At 37.2% G+C, this 15,257-nt stretch overlaps 1 protein-coding gene across 3 annotated transcripts in view; it reads left to right on the plus strand.

Annotated features, from left to right (window-relative positions):
* KDM2A (lysine demethylase 2A) overlaps positions 1-15,257 on the plus strand; it is a 74,571-nt gene that overhangs the window by 41,761 nt on the left and 17,553 nt on the right. For 2 of the 3 annotated variants that reach the window (XM_070727638.1, XM_070727649.1), the window contains exons 7-13: positions 10-188; positions 3,932-4,038; positions 4,544-4,637; positions 6,287-6,440; positions 8,437-8,552; positions 10,572-10,698; positions 10,969-11,366. In XM_070727638.1, the coding sequence (XP_070583739.1) occupies positions 10-188; positions 3,932-4,038; positions 4,544-4,637; positions 6,287-6,440; positions 8,437-8,552; positions 10,572-10,698; positions 10,969-11,366 (1,175 nt within the window). Of the gene's footprint in view, positions 1-9; positions 189-3,931; positions 4,039-4,543; positions 4,638-6,286; positions 6,441-8,436; positions 8,553-8,875; positions 8,895-10,571; positions 10,699-10,968; positions 11,367-15,257 lie in introns of those variants that run through there. The other variant, XM_070727657.1, reaches the window with a different exon arrangement.

Consider the following 15,257-nt stretch of genomic DNA (forward strand, 5'->3'; position numbering starts at 1 on the left):
AACTGGTAGGGAGTCGTAGGATGGTGGATGTCATGGATGTAAACACACAAAGGGATATTGAGATGACCATGGCTCAGTGGGCACGCTACTATGAAACACCGGAGGAAGACCGAGAGAAGCTATACAATGTTATCAGCTTAGAATTCAGCCATACTCGGCTTGAGAACCTGGTGCAAAGGCCAAATACGGTTAGTTTGGTGTTTCTTCTTTCCATTGACAGTTATCATTTTTTAATTTTTTTTTTAAGGTCATTTAAACAAATTAAGGAGTCCATAGTATTAACTTGGGTCATGGTTTAAGTCTGAATAACTTATACTGAGCTGCCAAAAGCAATAATATTAACGGATATTATTATTGCTGAAGCTTCATCATCCAACATAGACGCCTTTTTAATTTTGTACTTAAATACAATAGCAATAAAGAGAGAGAAATGCTGATGGGAACTATCAAGGTTGTCATTGTAAGGGAAGGGGGGAGGATAACATGCTTTTCTCTTATTTGTGATCATAGTGTCCTACCTATGATCTGAATTTCCAGATTGCTGGAAATCTTGGACTCAAGAATGGAGGGTTGCCCCTCGGTGAGGGTTCTTTGCTTTCTAAGGTCTGGACACACTACAGAGCAGATCTGTGTACAGTGCTTTATTGCAGCACATATGTCTCCCAACAATAAGTACTTGCTTCCCACCCTTAAATATTTTACACGCTGATGTTTCCATGTACCGGTAACATATTCCCGTGTAAGCATGTATTTATTACTCAGTCCTCTCATATTTAATATTTAATAAAAGTCCCAAAGTCTTGAAAGTACCATACAACCTTTGCCTTCTTCCAAAAATTCTAATGTTAATTGGGATAAATGCTGCCTTGGTGTGGTTGCTGCTTTTCTGGTTGCTATCAGGCCCCCAGGAAAGCTCCAGGATCCAGGCAGGAATCCTGCTAGGATACATGGCTAACCTTAGCTTTTTTTCTTGGCAATTGACTGGTAGTCCTCTTGACTGCCTGGAAGAGCTGCCCATCTCCAGCTTCCCTGTCTGCTTTAGCTTTCCTGTCGGCTTGTTGCTATTAACCGCTATGCAGATCACTTCCCTTTGTTGTAGCATTTTCTTTTGTAAGCCAAGAGCCTGGGTGGCTACCTCTTGATGTTAGGACATCCTTGAAAACAACAGGGTGTGGCTCAGTTATTACAGGCAGCTGGAATACACTGGCATAGATGCTTGTGAGTAAAGTTTTGAGTGAATAAATGCACAATGGAAGTGGAATGGGAAGTATTTCTGCCTGGCTGCCTCTGCTTTGGGTACAGTCTCAATTTAAGCTTGAGTTTGGGGATTGAGAGCGTGAAGAGGAGCCTTTTACATGGTTGCATGATCCTACCAGCTTCTCTTTTTCCCTGAGGTTAGCATGACCTTCTCCTTTCTGTTAGTTAAGTTTTGAGGGGGGGAAACAGTAGTCAAAATAAAACGAACAATCACATCCATACTGTCACATTCAATACATTTACTGGGCAGAGGTTTTATGTCTTAACATTTGTTGATTTTATAGAGTAAGTGATAGTATGATATATGGAATCTTGCTTGCAGAGTTTGGTTGTTTACTTGCAAATGTTTTATTATTTGACTAGGTGACATCATCGATGCTAGGGATATATACAATAGATTTGTTATTTATTTAAAAAATTTATATGGCCATCTATCTTAAGCAACTCTGTGACTTACAGCAACCATAAATCCAGTAAATAATCATAAACAGAAAACAATAAACAATACCCTGTGCCATAGTCATCCCCATTGGAATGCCCCACATCAAGATCAACTACTGTCCTTCCATGCCTTCTATCCATACAATCGTGGAAGGAGGAAAGCAGAGCTGAGTGCTACAAAGAAGGAAAAGTGTGAAATATTCTAATGACAGTATAGTTCTGGACTAAGGACTGCAATGAGACTACTGAACCTGCCAACACCAAGCAGTTCAGTCATGTGATGTCTCCCATAATGACTGCATCACTTAGCAACAGAAATTCCAATTCCAGTTAGTCTTTATGTGAGGACTACTTGTAAAGTGATTACCGTATATACTCAACTATAAGTCGCTCCGATTATAAGTCAAGGCACCTACTTTTGCCACAAAAACTGGGAAAATTTATTGACTCCAGTCGAGGGTGGAAAATGCAGTGGTTACTGGTAACTTATAAAAATGGAAATCAATAAAATTACATCAATTGAGGCATCAGCAGATTACATGTTTTAGAATATTTATTTCAAAGAAAACCAGTAAACTACCTCTGTAAGTTTAAAAGAGGGTAAACAGTTATATGTCTCCCAAGACAGGTCTAGGCAAAAAAAAATGCAAGTACTTACCTCAATCCCCTGCTGCTCCCACTAGTTTTGGTTAGGATTAGGGTGCCTGGCCTCTCCTTGTCTCAAAGAGATACAATTTCCCTATCTATTTGCTATTACTGAACATCCAAAATATACTATTTAATTCCATGTACCCTATTTTTTGGTGTATAAAACACACCGGTATATAAGAAGCACCTAGATTTTAGAGGAGGAAAACAAGGGGAAAAGTATTCTGAACCAATTGGTGTAGTATTATATTGTTTAATAAAATACCAGTGTAGCAGAATACTTTTTACAACCATGTATACTTTTTAAAACCATGTACACTTTTTACAACAGCTTCAAGACTTGTGGAATTCAACTCCCAGAATTCCTCCTCCAGTCATACTAGCTCAGAAATGGGAGTGAAGGCCACAAGCCTTAAACTTGCCAGGTTTGAAGACCCTTGCACTCCTAACCCCTAACTCAAACAAACAAACAAACAAGGACAATTCATTTTGTTAGTTGTTCCTTTAGTCACAGAAATGGCTAGTGATAGAATCATTTACAATTACAGTTCCCTTCTGAGGTTGCCTTATTGTACCCTATTTTTATACTATACTATACCATAATACTATACCATGAGGTTTTCAAAGACCCCTCTTTTGACCACTCCAATTTTTACAATTGAAGTACATGGAAATATATGGTGATGATGATAAACCTGAAATATTCCTTAAAAGGAGTATTTCTAGAGCAGGGATCCCCAAGGCTGGCAACTTTTAAGACTTGTGGAGTACAACTCCCAGAATTCCTGCACCACCCCTGCTACCTCAGGAGTGGGAGTTGAAGTCCACAAGCCTTAATCTTGCCAGGTTTGAAGACCCTTGCACTTCTAACCCTAAACCAGGGCTCTTTAAACATGACAGTTTTAAGACTTATGGACTTCAACTCCTGCCTTTCTTTCAGACGCCTGCCTTTCCTTCAGCGGGGAGAGGCGGCATCTGCCCGTGCCTCCCGTGGCCGCTTCCCCAAGAGCGCTTCAAGAGCACCTGCCTTTCGGGAGCTGTAACGGCCCGGCCCCTACACAGCTCGCTCGTCCGAGCTGCCAATTCTTTCCAGTCTCCCGCGGCCGCCCTCTGCTCTAAACTGGAGTTCCTGACGGCGCTCGGGCCATCGCAGCGCCAGAGCGCCGTCAGTGACTCAAGTATAAGTCGAGGCCTGTTTTTGCAGCCCATTTTTGGGGCGGAAAATCTCAACTTATATTCGAGTATATACGGTATCTTTTTTTTTTGTATAGGTGGGAAATAATTATTCCCGATTACCGTAATCAATTCTGTTTTGTGAGATTCATTGTGATTCTGTCATTTGAGTGTTTAATTTCTATGATATTATTGTATATCTTATTTTCTTCATGAATACAAAATACTGTATATCAGTGTAATAACACTAGATTGTTAGTTGAAAAAGTGAGTAGAGCCTGTGAAATATCCTGTAACTTGAACCTCAACATATAATCTTTGATATATAATGTTTTGGAATTGGACTATTTGACAGGATATTGAACATTTGTTTGTGACAAACATTAAATCTTGATTTAATACATATTTCCAGGTGGATTTAATTGATTGGGTTGACAATATGTGGCCAAGGCATCTAAAGGAAAGCCAGACAGAATCAACAAATGCTATTTTGGATATGCAGTATCCAAAAGTGCAAAAGTAAGTAAAAAATTGTATATAGATCTCTTTTTTTCATTGATGTGAGTTTTAAGGAAGATGTTTCTATACTGCTACCTCTCCTATGTTTGAATTGATTGCTAAAGGTCAGCAGTCTGGGACAGACAGGCTGACATAAATCCTACCTAAGTCCTCTAACAATGCTAATTGGATGAATAATATCTATTGACATTGTATTGTTGAATGGCAAAATAGATTTGTTTTAAACATCAAGAATTATAGCAGGAAGAACTTCCTGCTTAGGGATATAGATTCCTATTACTGGCTTTCTGATACAATAAAAACCAAACAATCAGGTACTAATCTAATTGTTCCCTTTTCTTTCAACAGTAGAGAGTATACTTAATACATATATTCTGGTAATTAATACTTTCATTCAATGTGTCAGTCGCATACTAAATACTAACAATAAACATGCATTCCATCTATAGTGTTGCAACTTAATTCAATGAAGTTTATGTTTTCATAATTTCTGGTTTTATTTCAGATATTGCCTGATGAGTGTTAAAGGATGCTACACAGATTTCCATGTAGATTTTGGTGGCACATCAGTATGGTATCACATCCACAGAGGGGGAAAGGTACTGTGCCATTTCCAGCAACATACTTTTTGGGAGAAGTTTTGAGTAAAGAGATTATAACTGCAAATGGTCACTGTGCACAGCAGTTGCTAAATGGGGGCTACTTGCAGATATTCATTTCACTTGAGTCACTTGCAACTCATTTGGACACCTCACTTATTGGGTTGTTTTAACAAGATTCCTTAGTGTCATAAGTTACTTACACTATGTAACTATTATTTATATTTTAGATAACATAGTACGTAACAGCACATGAGAGCTAATGTTATCAATGAATTGTTGATGAAATAACTATTTTATTAATGATATGCTTAAGCCAGCTAATTGTAATAGCTTACATTGAAAAATATGATATATGCAGTAAAAAAAATTAAGTAGATTGAAAATATCAATCTATAACAGGGGTGTCAAACTCATATCATCATGGCATTGCCATGGGACACATTGCCACTTTTTCCCCCTTCCAGTCCACGGGCCATGAGCTTGCCACCCCTGATCTACAAAATCAGTGAATCTACTTAATTCTTTTAAAATAATTATCATTTTTTTCGAAGAATTTGCTTTCAGGTGTAAATGTTCAAGATCAGAAAAATATAACACTTTACACATCTACTTATGCTATTTAATTGCAGCATTATTTTATTACCCATTTGGGATAGAGATGGTACTAGAATTTTTAACCGGTCTGTTGCAGAATTCCCAGAGTCACATGACATAACTGGCATGTATTTACAATAGTAGCAGCATCACAGAGTCATGTGATCACCATTTACAGCCTTTATTTCTGACAAAGTCAGTGGAGGAAGTCATATTGATTTAAAAACTGTGAGTCATTTAACAACTGCAATGATTCAATTAACAACCATGATAACAAAAGGTTGTAAAAACAGGCGCAACTCATTCAACTCACATAACAACTACCTTACTCAGCAATGGAAATTGTAGTACAAATTATGATCATAAGTTGAGGACTATTTGTAATATAACAGTCATACAAATTGTAATCTCCATATAATTCAAACTGCTGGCAATGATTATTAGTATCTAGTAACATGTTGTGAAAGAGAAGGTCATAAACAAAGATTTCTGTACCACCCTGGGTAAGTAGGGCAGGACCAGGCTGCAGATGAAATGCTGATATTATTTCAGAATAATTATCTGGAAAGAAAAGCTCCAGTATGTGGGGGTGCTTGAAAAGAGATGGACAGATTATTTGAATGTAGTAAGCAACATGTAAGAGAGTTCACACACTGGAACAAATACTAGGTGGTTTCAGTTACCTTTTTAAAAAAAAAATTGTATATCTAATTCTTAAGCATTATTGTAATTTAGATGGGTGATCTCTCCTAAAAGTTGAATATCCAACTAAACATCCACAATTAGCACAAATTAACAAGCTCTCCAAAATATAGTAGAGTCTTATATATCTTCTTCTACATACTTGATCCATTTACTGTTTGCGTGTATGAATATTATCAGAAGTGATACATTCAGCGTGAAATAATTTTTAGCTGGGAAGCTGATAGGTGGAATATGTAGGTCACCAGTTTTCAGCAAGGTGTTGCATAATTTAGAATACTAATCTGGATTTAATAGTTGATTTTTCTGAGGGACATTTTCTTTAACTTTCTTTTTTTTTTAATTTGCAGATCTTCTGGCTAATACCACCCACTCCACAGAATTTAGAATTATATGAAAACTGGCTACTATCAGGGAAACAAGGAGATATCTTCCTTGGTGACAGGGTAGCAGATTGTCAGCGTATTGAACTAAAGCAAGGCTATACCTTTGTCATTCCCTCAGGTATATATAGTGTTGCTTGTATAAAACACAGCCACTAAGAAACAGTTGTAAACAGCAGATTCTCAGTATCTTCTTTAAAATTACATATATTTATATATATTTATTTATTATATATATATATATATATTTATTTATTTATATATTTTATACAGAGCTGGAAGGGACCTGATCTGATAGCTCAAACTGCTAGTTCTCTGCTTTACAAGGCAGAGTTCACCAGATCGAATCCCAGTAAGGAAAGGGTGTGGCTAGCTGATGAGGCCAGAACAAGGCCGAAATGGGACCATCCTAGTCTCCCTTAATTTTAATCTATGCAACGTTTCGGTGAAATCACATTCACCATCATCAGGCTGAAGTTTTAAGCTTCGTGCTGTTGTAAATATGGAAACTCTCATCACCAGAACCAAACGCCTAGCTGACCATGAGCACTTAAAAACTGAATTGAACAAACTCAAAGATGTATTAATTTCTAATGGATTCGAAAGGAAAACAATCACAAACCTAATCAAAAAAGAGACACCCCCAAAAAATCAAGATCAAGAACAGGATAATGGTACCACCCTCCTCCCTTACATCAAGGGCACCACAGACAAAATTAGTAAAATTCTGCACAAACATAAGATCAAAACTTCATTTGTCACTAACCAAAAAATAGCAAACATCCTAAGGAACCCAAAAGATAAAATCCGACTAGAATACCAAGGAATCTATGAAATCCCTTGCAAAACATGTGCAGCCACATACATTGGACAAACCAATCGAAGAGTGAGTGCACGCATTGCAGAACATAAGAATGCAGTTAAAAAAGAAGAAAAGACTTCCTCCCTTGTCCAGCACATTAAAAAAACAGGGCACGAAATTGACTTTGAAAAAACTAAATTACTTTCCAAAACAGAAAATTTATATAGAAGAATTACTATGGAAGCAATAGAGATTGAGAAACACCCCCTCTGCAAAAACAAAAGAGATGATACGTCCCGCCTACCAGAGATTTGGAAACCAGCCTTAAACAAAAAAACATTTCATAATAATCACCATGTCAATCCTTCAAGTAATTGTGATTCCACCAACCAATCAAATCACTAAAACATAGTCACCCAATCTATTTGCTACATTCAAACCAAATCTCCACCCCTAACACTATATATAAGGAAGAAATGGCAGTTGCAAACATTCCATATTTACAACAGCACGAAGCTTAAAACTTCAGCCTGATGATGGTGAATGTGATTTCACCGAAATGTCGCATAGACACTCAAAATATTACACGGGGCAAAACCCGAACTCAGAACAATCTACATATATATATGTCTGTTGAAATATTAGAATAATACAGTACTTCTTACGGTTTCATTAAGACTGGAATATGCTTAAACTTGAACAAACAATTCTTGGATTAACTACAACCCATCTACTTTGATTTAGCAGTCTCCAGGTTCACTTTGCTAAAATTCAGTGAATCTCCATTTTTTGGCAGCATAATGTTTGACATTTATCTTTCTGGATTTTCTGACAGGTTGGAAATAAAATTAAGTTTAAAATAGCCTTATAAGTCTCTGGTGATATCTCTCTGGTAATGTAAGCCCTTTATCCCCTTTGTTTAAGAGGGCTAAAAATGATTCTGACCTAAACAGTATTTACCCATTTAGATCAACAGGGCAATCAGCGTTGTTGCCAAATCTTGTAGAAAATGGTAAGGAAAGGACAATGGGCAGTTATTCTAAGAAACTAGAAAATAGCCAACTTCCCCTTCCTTCAATTTCAGGTGAAAAATGTCATTGCATCTTTATAAACTGCATGACATACGCTGCTTAAAATAGGTTGGATTTTGTACCTTTCTATAATCCAGGAATTAAGAATATATTTTTCTCTGAGAAGATTTGGTTCAGTAAATATAACTCTTGGAAGTGTAAACATATGTAAATTACAACTTTAAAAATACAAGATTTTGAGCTATGGAGACTCAGATTATCTAAAGATGGGCTTTGGTACTTAGGTTGGATCCATGCTGTGTATACTCCTATGGATACCCTAGTTTTTGGAGGAAACTTTCTACACAGCTTCAATATCCCTATGCAGCTACGGATTTATAGTATTGAAGACCGTACACGGGTAAGAGGTTTTCAGAAGCATTTTTCAAAATTGTATAACTTACACATTATAGAATATTACTATCCCTGTTAAGTTCAATTTTCCAACCACAAAAGCACTAGGTAAACCAATAAACCCTAAAATTTCAAGCGATAGGACAAACTCTGACTTAATCAGAGAAACAGTAGTATAGATGTCTACATTAGGTAGTTACATTCTTTTCTAATATTTTAATACTTTTCTAATTTTTATTTACAATGCCCATAATGGCCGGGCACAGATGATCCAGATGATTAACTGGATTAAATCAAGATGTCATGTAATCCCAAAATCAGTTTCTATCATATCAGCTAGTCCTAAAAGGTGAGAGCATTATCAGCTTTTGTTGATTATTATCCAGTGTCTAGTACTGATCTGAAATAGAGCTGAAATTACTTTCAGTCTATGTTTAACTGAATTCTGATAGTCACCGTATGATTTTTTTTCTGTCCCTTATTTTTCACTGCTGTATTATGAAAAATTGATGTTTCTTTTTAGGCTTTATTGTGCTAAGTAATCTAGGCTCACGTCAATTTAGTTATGTCAGTGACTATTTTTGATTCCAAATTATTTCTAATAATCACTGACTTCAAGACAAATCTTTTCAGATAAATTACTTTTACTTCTTTTCATTATGTAGTTTAATTGATTCTGTTATCCATTCAATACGTTACCAGTCTATAAGGTAGCAGCATACCATTTCTGAAGTCTGTAGAAATTTTTTATGTTAAACAGAACCAAGTTAGCAAGCTTAGATAATTTTTACTGGCAAGCAGTGTTCCCTCTAATTTTTTGGGGGGCGGGTGGAAAAGTATAGTGTCTGAGCGGCAGTCCCTTTGGGACTGGGCGGCACAGAAATAATAAATAAATAAACAAACAAACAAACAAACAAATAAATAAAAAACCCACCCTGTTTTGCCTCAGAGAATTTCAAAATAAAATACTGTACTGTGTGTCTATAACAGTGAGCTCATAATAGGGCAACTCTATCAATATCAAAATGCCACTTAAATAGTTGAGCTAGTTTCAAACTAGATTTTGATTTTCTTTCTCTCTTCCTTACTCCCATTTTTTTTCTTTCTCTTTTCCTTCCTCTCTTTTTTCTATCTGTTTCTCTCTCTTCCTCTCTTCCTCTCTCTCTCCTTCCCTCTCACTCTTTCCCTCTCGGCTTCTGGGCAGGTTTGGAAAACTCTGAGTTGATGATGATTTTTAAGTGAGCGATTGCTCATTGCTCAGCTTAGAGGGAACTATGCTGGCAAGATCAGTTTTATCCATTAGATCTTCTTTCACACAAAAAGGGGGACAGGTTTTACAATCCCTTTCCATCTCATTTGTTCATGATGTTTGAGAAGCCTTTCAGAAGAGTGTGAAATTATAACAAGGGCAAGTAACAAAAACAAAAATTATAACAAGGACAAGTAGAATAGTGTTCTATCACCAACACTGTTGGATCAAGGGCCTTCTGTAAACATGAAAGAGCAATGATATTTGTAGAAAAGGTGTCTCCACGTAGAAAGACTGAGCAATTGCATAAATTCTAAAAAGCTAATGAAGCAAGGCCTTTCCTTTATAAAAGTCATGCTGGGGTCCCGTCCCCCCCCCCCGGTACCCTGGTTGCTCTTCAGATCAGAAATCTTCATCACTCTTTAAATTTAACTTTTATGCACATTGAGCTATTCTTAATAGTGTTCTCTAGTTTATATGGGACAGATGTTAAGATGACCTAGATCTTTTAAAAAGATTATATAGGCTCTTTTGAAGTCCTCAATAAGAAAGCTAATTTTAATAAGTTTATATTTTAATTAAGAGTCTGGAAAAATGCCACTGGCCCCACACTGAATTGTAACGTATGAATGAATTAATATTGAGAGAACTACAAGACAGCAATTTTCTACATACTGGGCATTTTGATTTCCCTATAGGGCTAAGTGAGAAAAGGGTGGGGTTATTAAGAAAATTGCAATAATAAATGCTATTTTCTTGTATCTTGCCTCTTTACAGGTCCCAATTAAATTTCGTTATCCCTTTTATTATGAAATGTGCTGGTATGTACTAGAACGCTATGTCTACTGCATCACTAACCATTCCCATTTGACCAAGGACTTTCAGAGGGAATCACTTAACATGGGTAAGAACTGCTATTTTAGCTTTCATTTTTCTGATTTTTATATTATACAGACACACAGACACACACTTCTGATTTTACACTCACTTCTGATTTTAACTGATAATCCTTGAAGTTAGTGCCATAACCAGAAGAGTCACACATCCAATCATCAAGTGATCTAACAGATTATAGTATGACTTAAACCTAGCTATGTGTACACCTTTATTCAATACTGTTGAAAAAATATCAAACATTTAATCTGATAATAATTATTCCTTCCTCTATATGCAGATATGGAACTGTGCGGCTCAGAGTCAGGAAATGTGGATGAAGACGATTCTATGAGCGGAAAGGAATCACATCGTCCAGTCACTAGAAGATCAATCCTTACCAGCCCAGTAGCTAATGGTGCTAATCTAGACTATGATGAAATAAGTAGAGGGTGTCGAAGTTTGCCAAGTCTTAAGAGAACTCTCTCCATGGATTCTGAATCGAGTCGAGGTTCCCAAAATGGCCAAGCATGGGATTCTCACAGCAATTGTTCACTTAAAGACAAGAAGGTGCACCTAACACTGTTTGAGCTTGAAGGTCTGCGTTGTCTTGTAGACAAACTGGAATCTTTGCCTCTACACAAGAAGTGTGTACCTACAGGCATAGAAGATGAGGATGCTCTTATTGCAGATGTCAAGGTAAGATGGAAATACTGTTTTTTTTTCTATAGTACAGTCAGATTAAGGCGCAAAGGAACAGTAATAATCAAATTGAAACATTTATTCAGGACTGGATGATTACAGCCAACTGTGCTGCACTACCGCAAGCTGGTTTAACACTGGAGTCAAAATAGCTACCATATATTTTGGAGTATAAGACACACCTTTTTATCCACCAAAAGAGGGTGAAAACATGAGCGCATCTTTCACGCCCAGTCACCCCCACCCTATGGCCTCTGCCTCCCAGCAATTTATATCCTTGTAGCAAACAGAACAGAGCCTGTTAAGCCAAACAACTGATTATCAGCTTCCTGACCCTCAGCTGATTGAGGCTGCATGATTGAAGTTGCAAGCAGATGGGCCTCATGCTAAAGTGAAAGTGAAACTAAAGCTGCAAGGAGGCAAATTGCTGAGATGCAGAGGCAGATTTTTTATTTTTTTTGTACTAATCGGACTGCTGAAACTAGATGCAAGGAGGTAAATCAATAATTATAAATGTCTATAGAATGTTCAAATTATTAGACTTAATTTTTAAAGACTGCATTATTATTGTTCTAGACAACTTAAGAAAATGAAGGAGCTTTTAAAAATAAATGTTTGATCTGAAGAGTGCTATTGTATCTTCTTTTAAATAGCCGAGAGTAATGTATATTTCCAGAAAGCCACATGACTTTTAACAGCATCTATATAAGTATAGTCTGAAATGTAACCATGTCCTGTTTTAGTATTAAAATAAGGCAGCTGAGTTCAACCTTGACTCAATCATGTTTGGAGCAGATCTATTTAAATAATTGGGAGGAATTAGTGGACTACATTTCAGAAAACTTTCTGGCATTAATATATTGCCAGAATGTACATTTCTCCTCTTCTTTGCTATTTCTATGGGCCAGGTACACATGCACAGAAATACACAGCAAACAGTGTAAATCAGCTGTGCTGTTTGCTGGGAGGCAGAGGCAGGTTCACACACACACATACACGTTTTCCTCCCCCAAAACTGAGGTGCATCTTATACTCCAGTGTGTCTTATACTCCAAAAAATACAGTATTTTATTTTGTACTTATCAAAATTCCTGACATTATTCAATTTGTCTTTGAAAATGTTTCTGCCTTCCCTGCAGTACTAACTAGAAATAATGCAGATTTGTCAGTCTGAGAATAATACCTGTGTTTTCCCGAAAATAAGACTGAATCTTATTTTCTTTTGAATCTTAAAATACGCACTAGGGTTTATTTTGCGGGGTGTCTTATTTTTCATCCATGTATGGGAAGCCCACTTCTGCTTGCTCAAAGCAGGGCAGGAGGCTGCATGGCACATCAGTGCCACTGTGGCGAGGCAGGGGGGATGGAGCTGCCCCACCCGCCCTGCGCACCTGCTTAGCCTTGCAGCCACAGCACCAACAACCCCATCCAGCAGGACTCTGCATGGCTGCCAGCCCACTTCTGCTTGCTCACAGCCACAACTGAGCAGGAGGCCAATCAATGCACCAGTGAGGTGGGTGGAGCTACTGCACATCCCTCACCACCTTATCTCAGGGCCCCCACAGCCAGGTCATCCATGCCCTGACACCTGCCTCACCTTGCGGCCACAGCACTACCGCACTGCTTGGCCTCATGCTCCTTTGCAGCTGTGAGCAAGCAAAAGTGGGTTGGTGGACACGTTGGCTACCAAATTTTTTACTACCACACTGTGGGCATAGCTTATGCATTTTTTTTCCAACATCTTTCAGTGCAAATTGGGTGCTCTGTGGTGGAGCTTCATTTTCGCTTCCCCACTGTGTCCCGTCCCCCCCCAGTCCAGGCAGTAGCCCACCCTTGCTCCTGCTGCCCATGGCTGCTAATGCTGCCACCACAAGGCAAGTGTTGAGATATGGATGGCCGGGCCAAGTTGTTCCATTTTGGTAATATTTTATAACGGGGATGTCAAACACACATCACAGCAGCATCAGGTTAGGTATCGTGACTTCTTTCCCCTTAGTTAAACTGAACATCGGTCTTGCCAGCGCATGACGGCAGTTTTATAGCCCTGTTTTATAACATATATTGATCATGTTTCATATATGATATTTACTGTTACAAAGTTGTTTATAGAAATGAAACAAGGAAATTCCTGAATTTTATCAGTATGAAATACTTTCTATAATAAGGCAACTATGTATCTTCTATATATTTGTCACTTAGAGTCCCTGAATAAGTTTAATATATCTCTGGGAGGATTTGTTGGAACAGAATCTTCGGTAGAAAAATATTTTTATTTATGCTAAAAGTACCCATTGTAAGGTTCAATAATATTAAATATATGTTTTCAGCCAGCCACATAAGCACAAATATCATATGGATATAAAACTGTGAGAAGAATTACTACAAATTAGTACTTTGTCATTTGCCTGAAAGCCAATTAAGTTTTTAAGAAAACAGAACATAGTAAGTAGAGTGTCCACTGCCCCATTAATTTCTGATAACCTCTTAAGACTGGATTCACCATCTGTTAAGACTGCTTTCTTATGAAACGTTTGCTGAATTCTCTGGATTTGCCTCACATGCTAACCCATAAATCATAATTTACAAACCAGTATCTGGATTTAGATAGTCCAAATCAAACCCAATCAAATAATTTTATGGCATAGTGCATTATATGAATCAAGGCACAATAACTTAATTTGTGTAATTTTGTTGCTCCTCTCTGGATTTTTTCTCTCTTGTGGTTATTTGAAGGAAGGAAAGGATTTATTTAACCCAGTTGATCAGCAAAGCCACACCATCCAATTTGAAAGGCAAGACTGAAAAATGTTTCCTTATTGGAGGGTTATTAGAAGTGTGCATATGTATTTGTATAGAGAGCCACAAGCCACTATGTCTCCTAGAGATAACAGTTGCCATTTGTTCAGTTGGTGTTTTATGGGTACTGCATGTCATTTGATCTGTCTACTGAAAAATGGTGACAAATTCAGAAGTTTCCATAGAAATGGTAGTGTCCAATTACATTGTGTAGTCTGATAAAAATAGAAGTGAGCACTCAGTTAGAAATACTGCTTAGTTGTGTAATTCCTGGCAATGTTTTTAGTGGAACCCACAAACAATTCATAGTAAAAAAAATTGAAACTATGAAAACGTTAAAACATTATTCCCCTAATTATTTTACGTATTAATTAAAATGCTGTGGCTTGTTCCAATATACCTGTAAAAAATTATGTTAATATACTCTTTGAAACAGGAAAATTTGTATTAGAGTCTGTAGGCATTTTGTTTTTTTTAACAGCATCTGTGGGTTGCTCGCTTGTATTCAGCAAATTATGTGATATATCCACAATTCTGCTTAAGCTGTTTAAAATTTTACTAAGTTTGAATGCAGCCATCTGTTAATAATTCATGTACATGCAAACTAAAACATTTTTGCATGTAAAATACACTGCGACTATCAGTTGTACAATAGCTAGTTGCATATTTTGAACATTAGCCCCTGCGACATGGGCATTTTAAGATCACTTGCTTGTGAGCTTTAAAAATCTGTATCTTTAATGTTTGCGTAATCACCTGTATCCGTTTCAGCCTTCTAAACATACCAGCAAACACTTTTAAACGCCTAGTTCAGGAAACCTGTAATACAAAGGTAGCATCCAGCAATACCTGTTCGGCTAGTACACACAGCACCCAATTTGTCTCTAATATTCCGCATTGCAAGTTTGTGCTGAATTCTGAAAACATTGATCCATGAAGCAAGATTATACAACCCGGGGGGGACGGGGGGGGGACATCAGGTACAGGTAACAAGTTTCACTTTTACAACGAGCTTTCTGCCACACAGTCTTTTCAACTCACATTTTAAATACTAAAGCGGATGGGTAGCTTGACGGTGTTAATAAGAAATTA

Source organism: Erythrolamprus reginae, chromosome 1 (genome assembly GCF_031021105.1).
Source record: "Erythrolamprus reginae isolate rEryReg1 chromosome 1, rEryReg1.hap1, whole genome shotgun sequence".
In the NCBI taxonomy this organism is placed as follows: domain Eukaryota; kingdom Metazoa; phylum Chordata; class Lepidosauria; order Squamata; family Dipsadidae; genus Erythrolamprus; species Erythrolamprus reginae.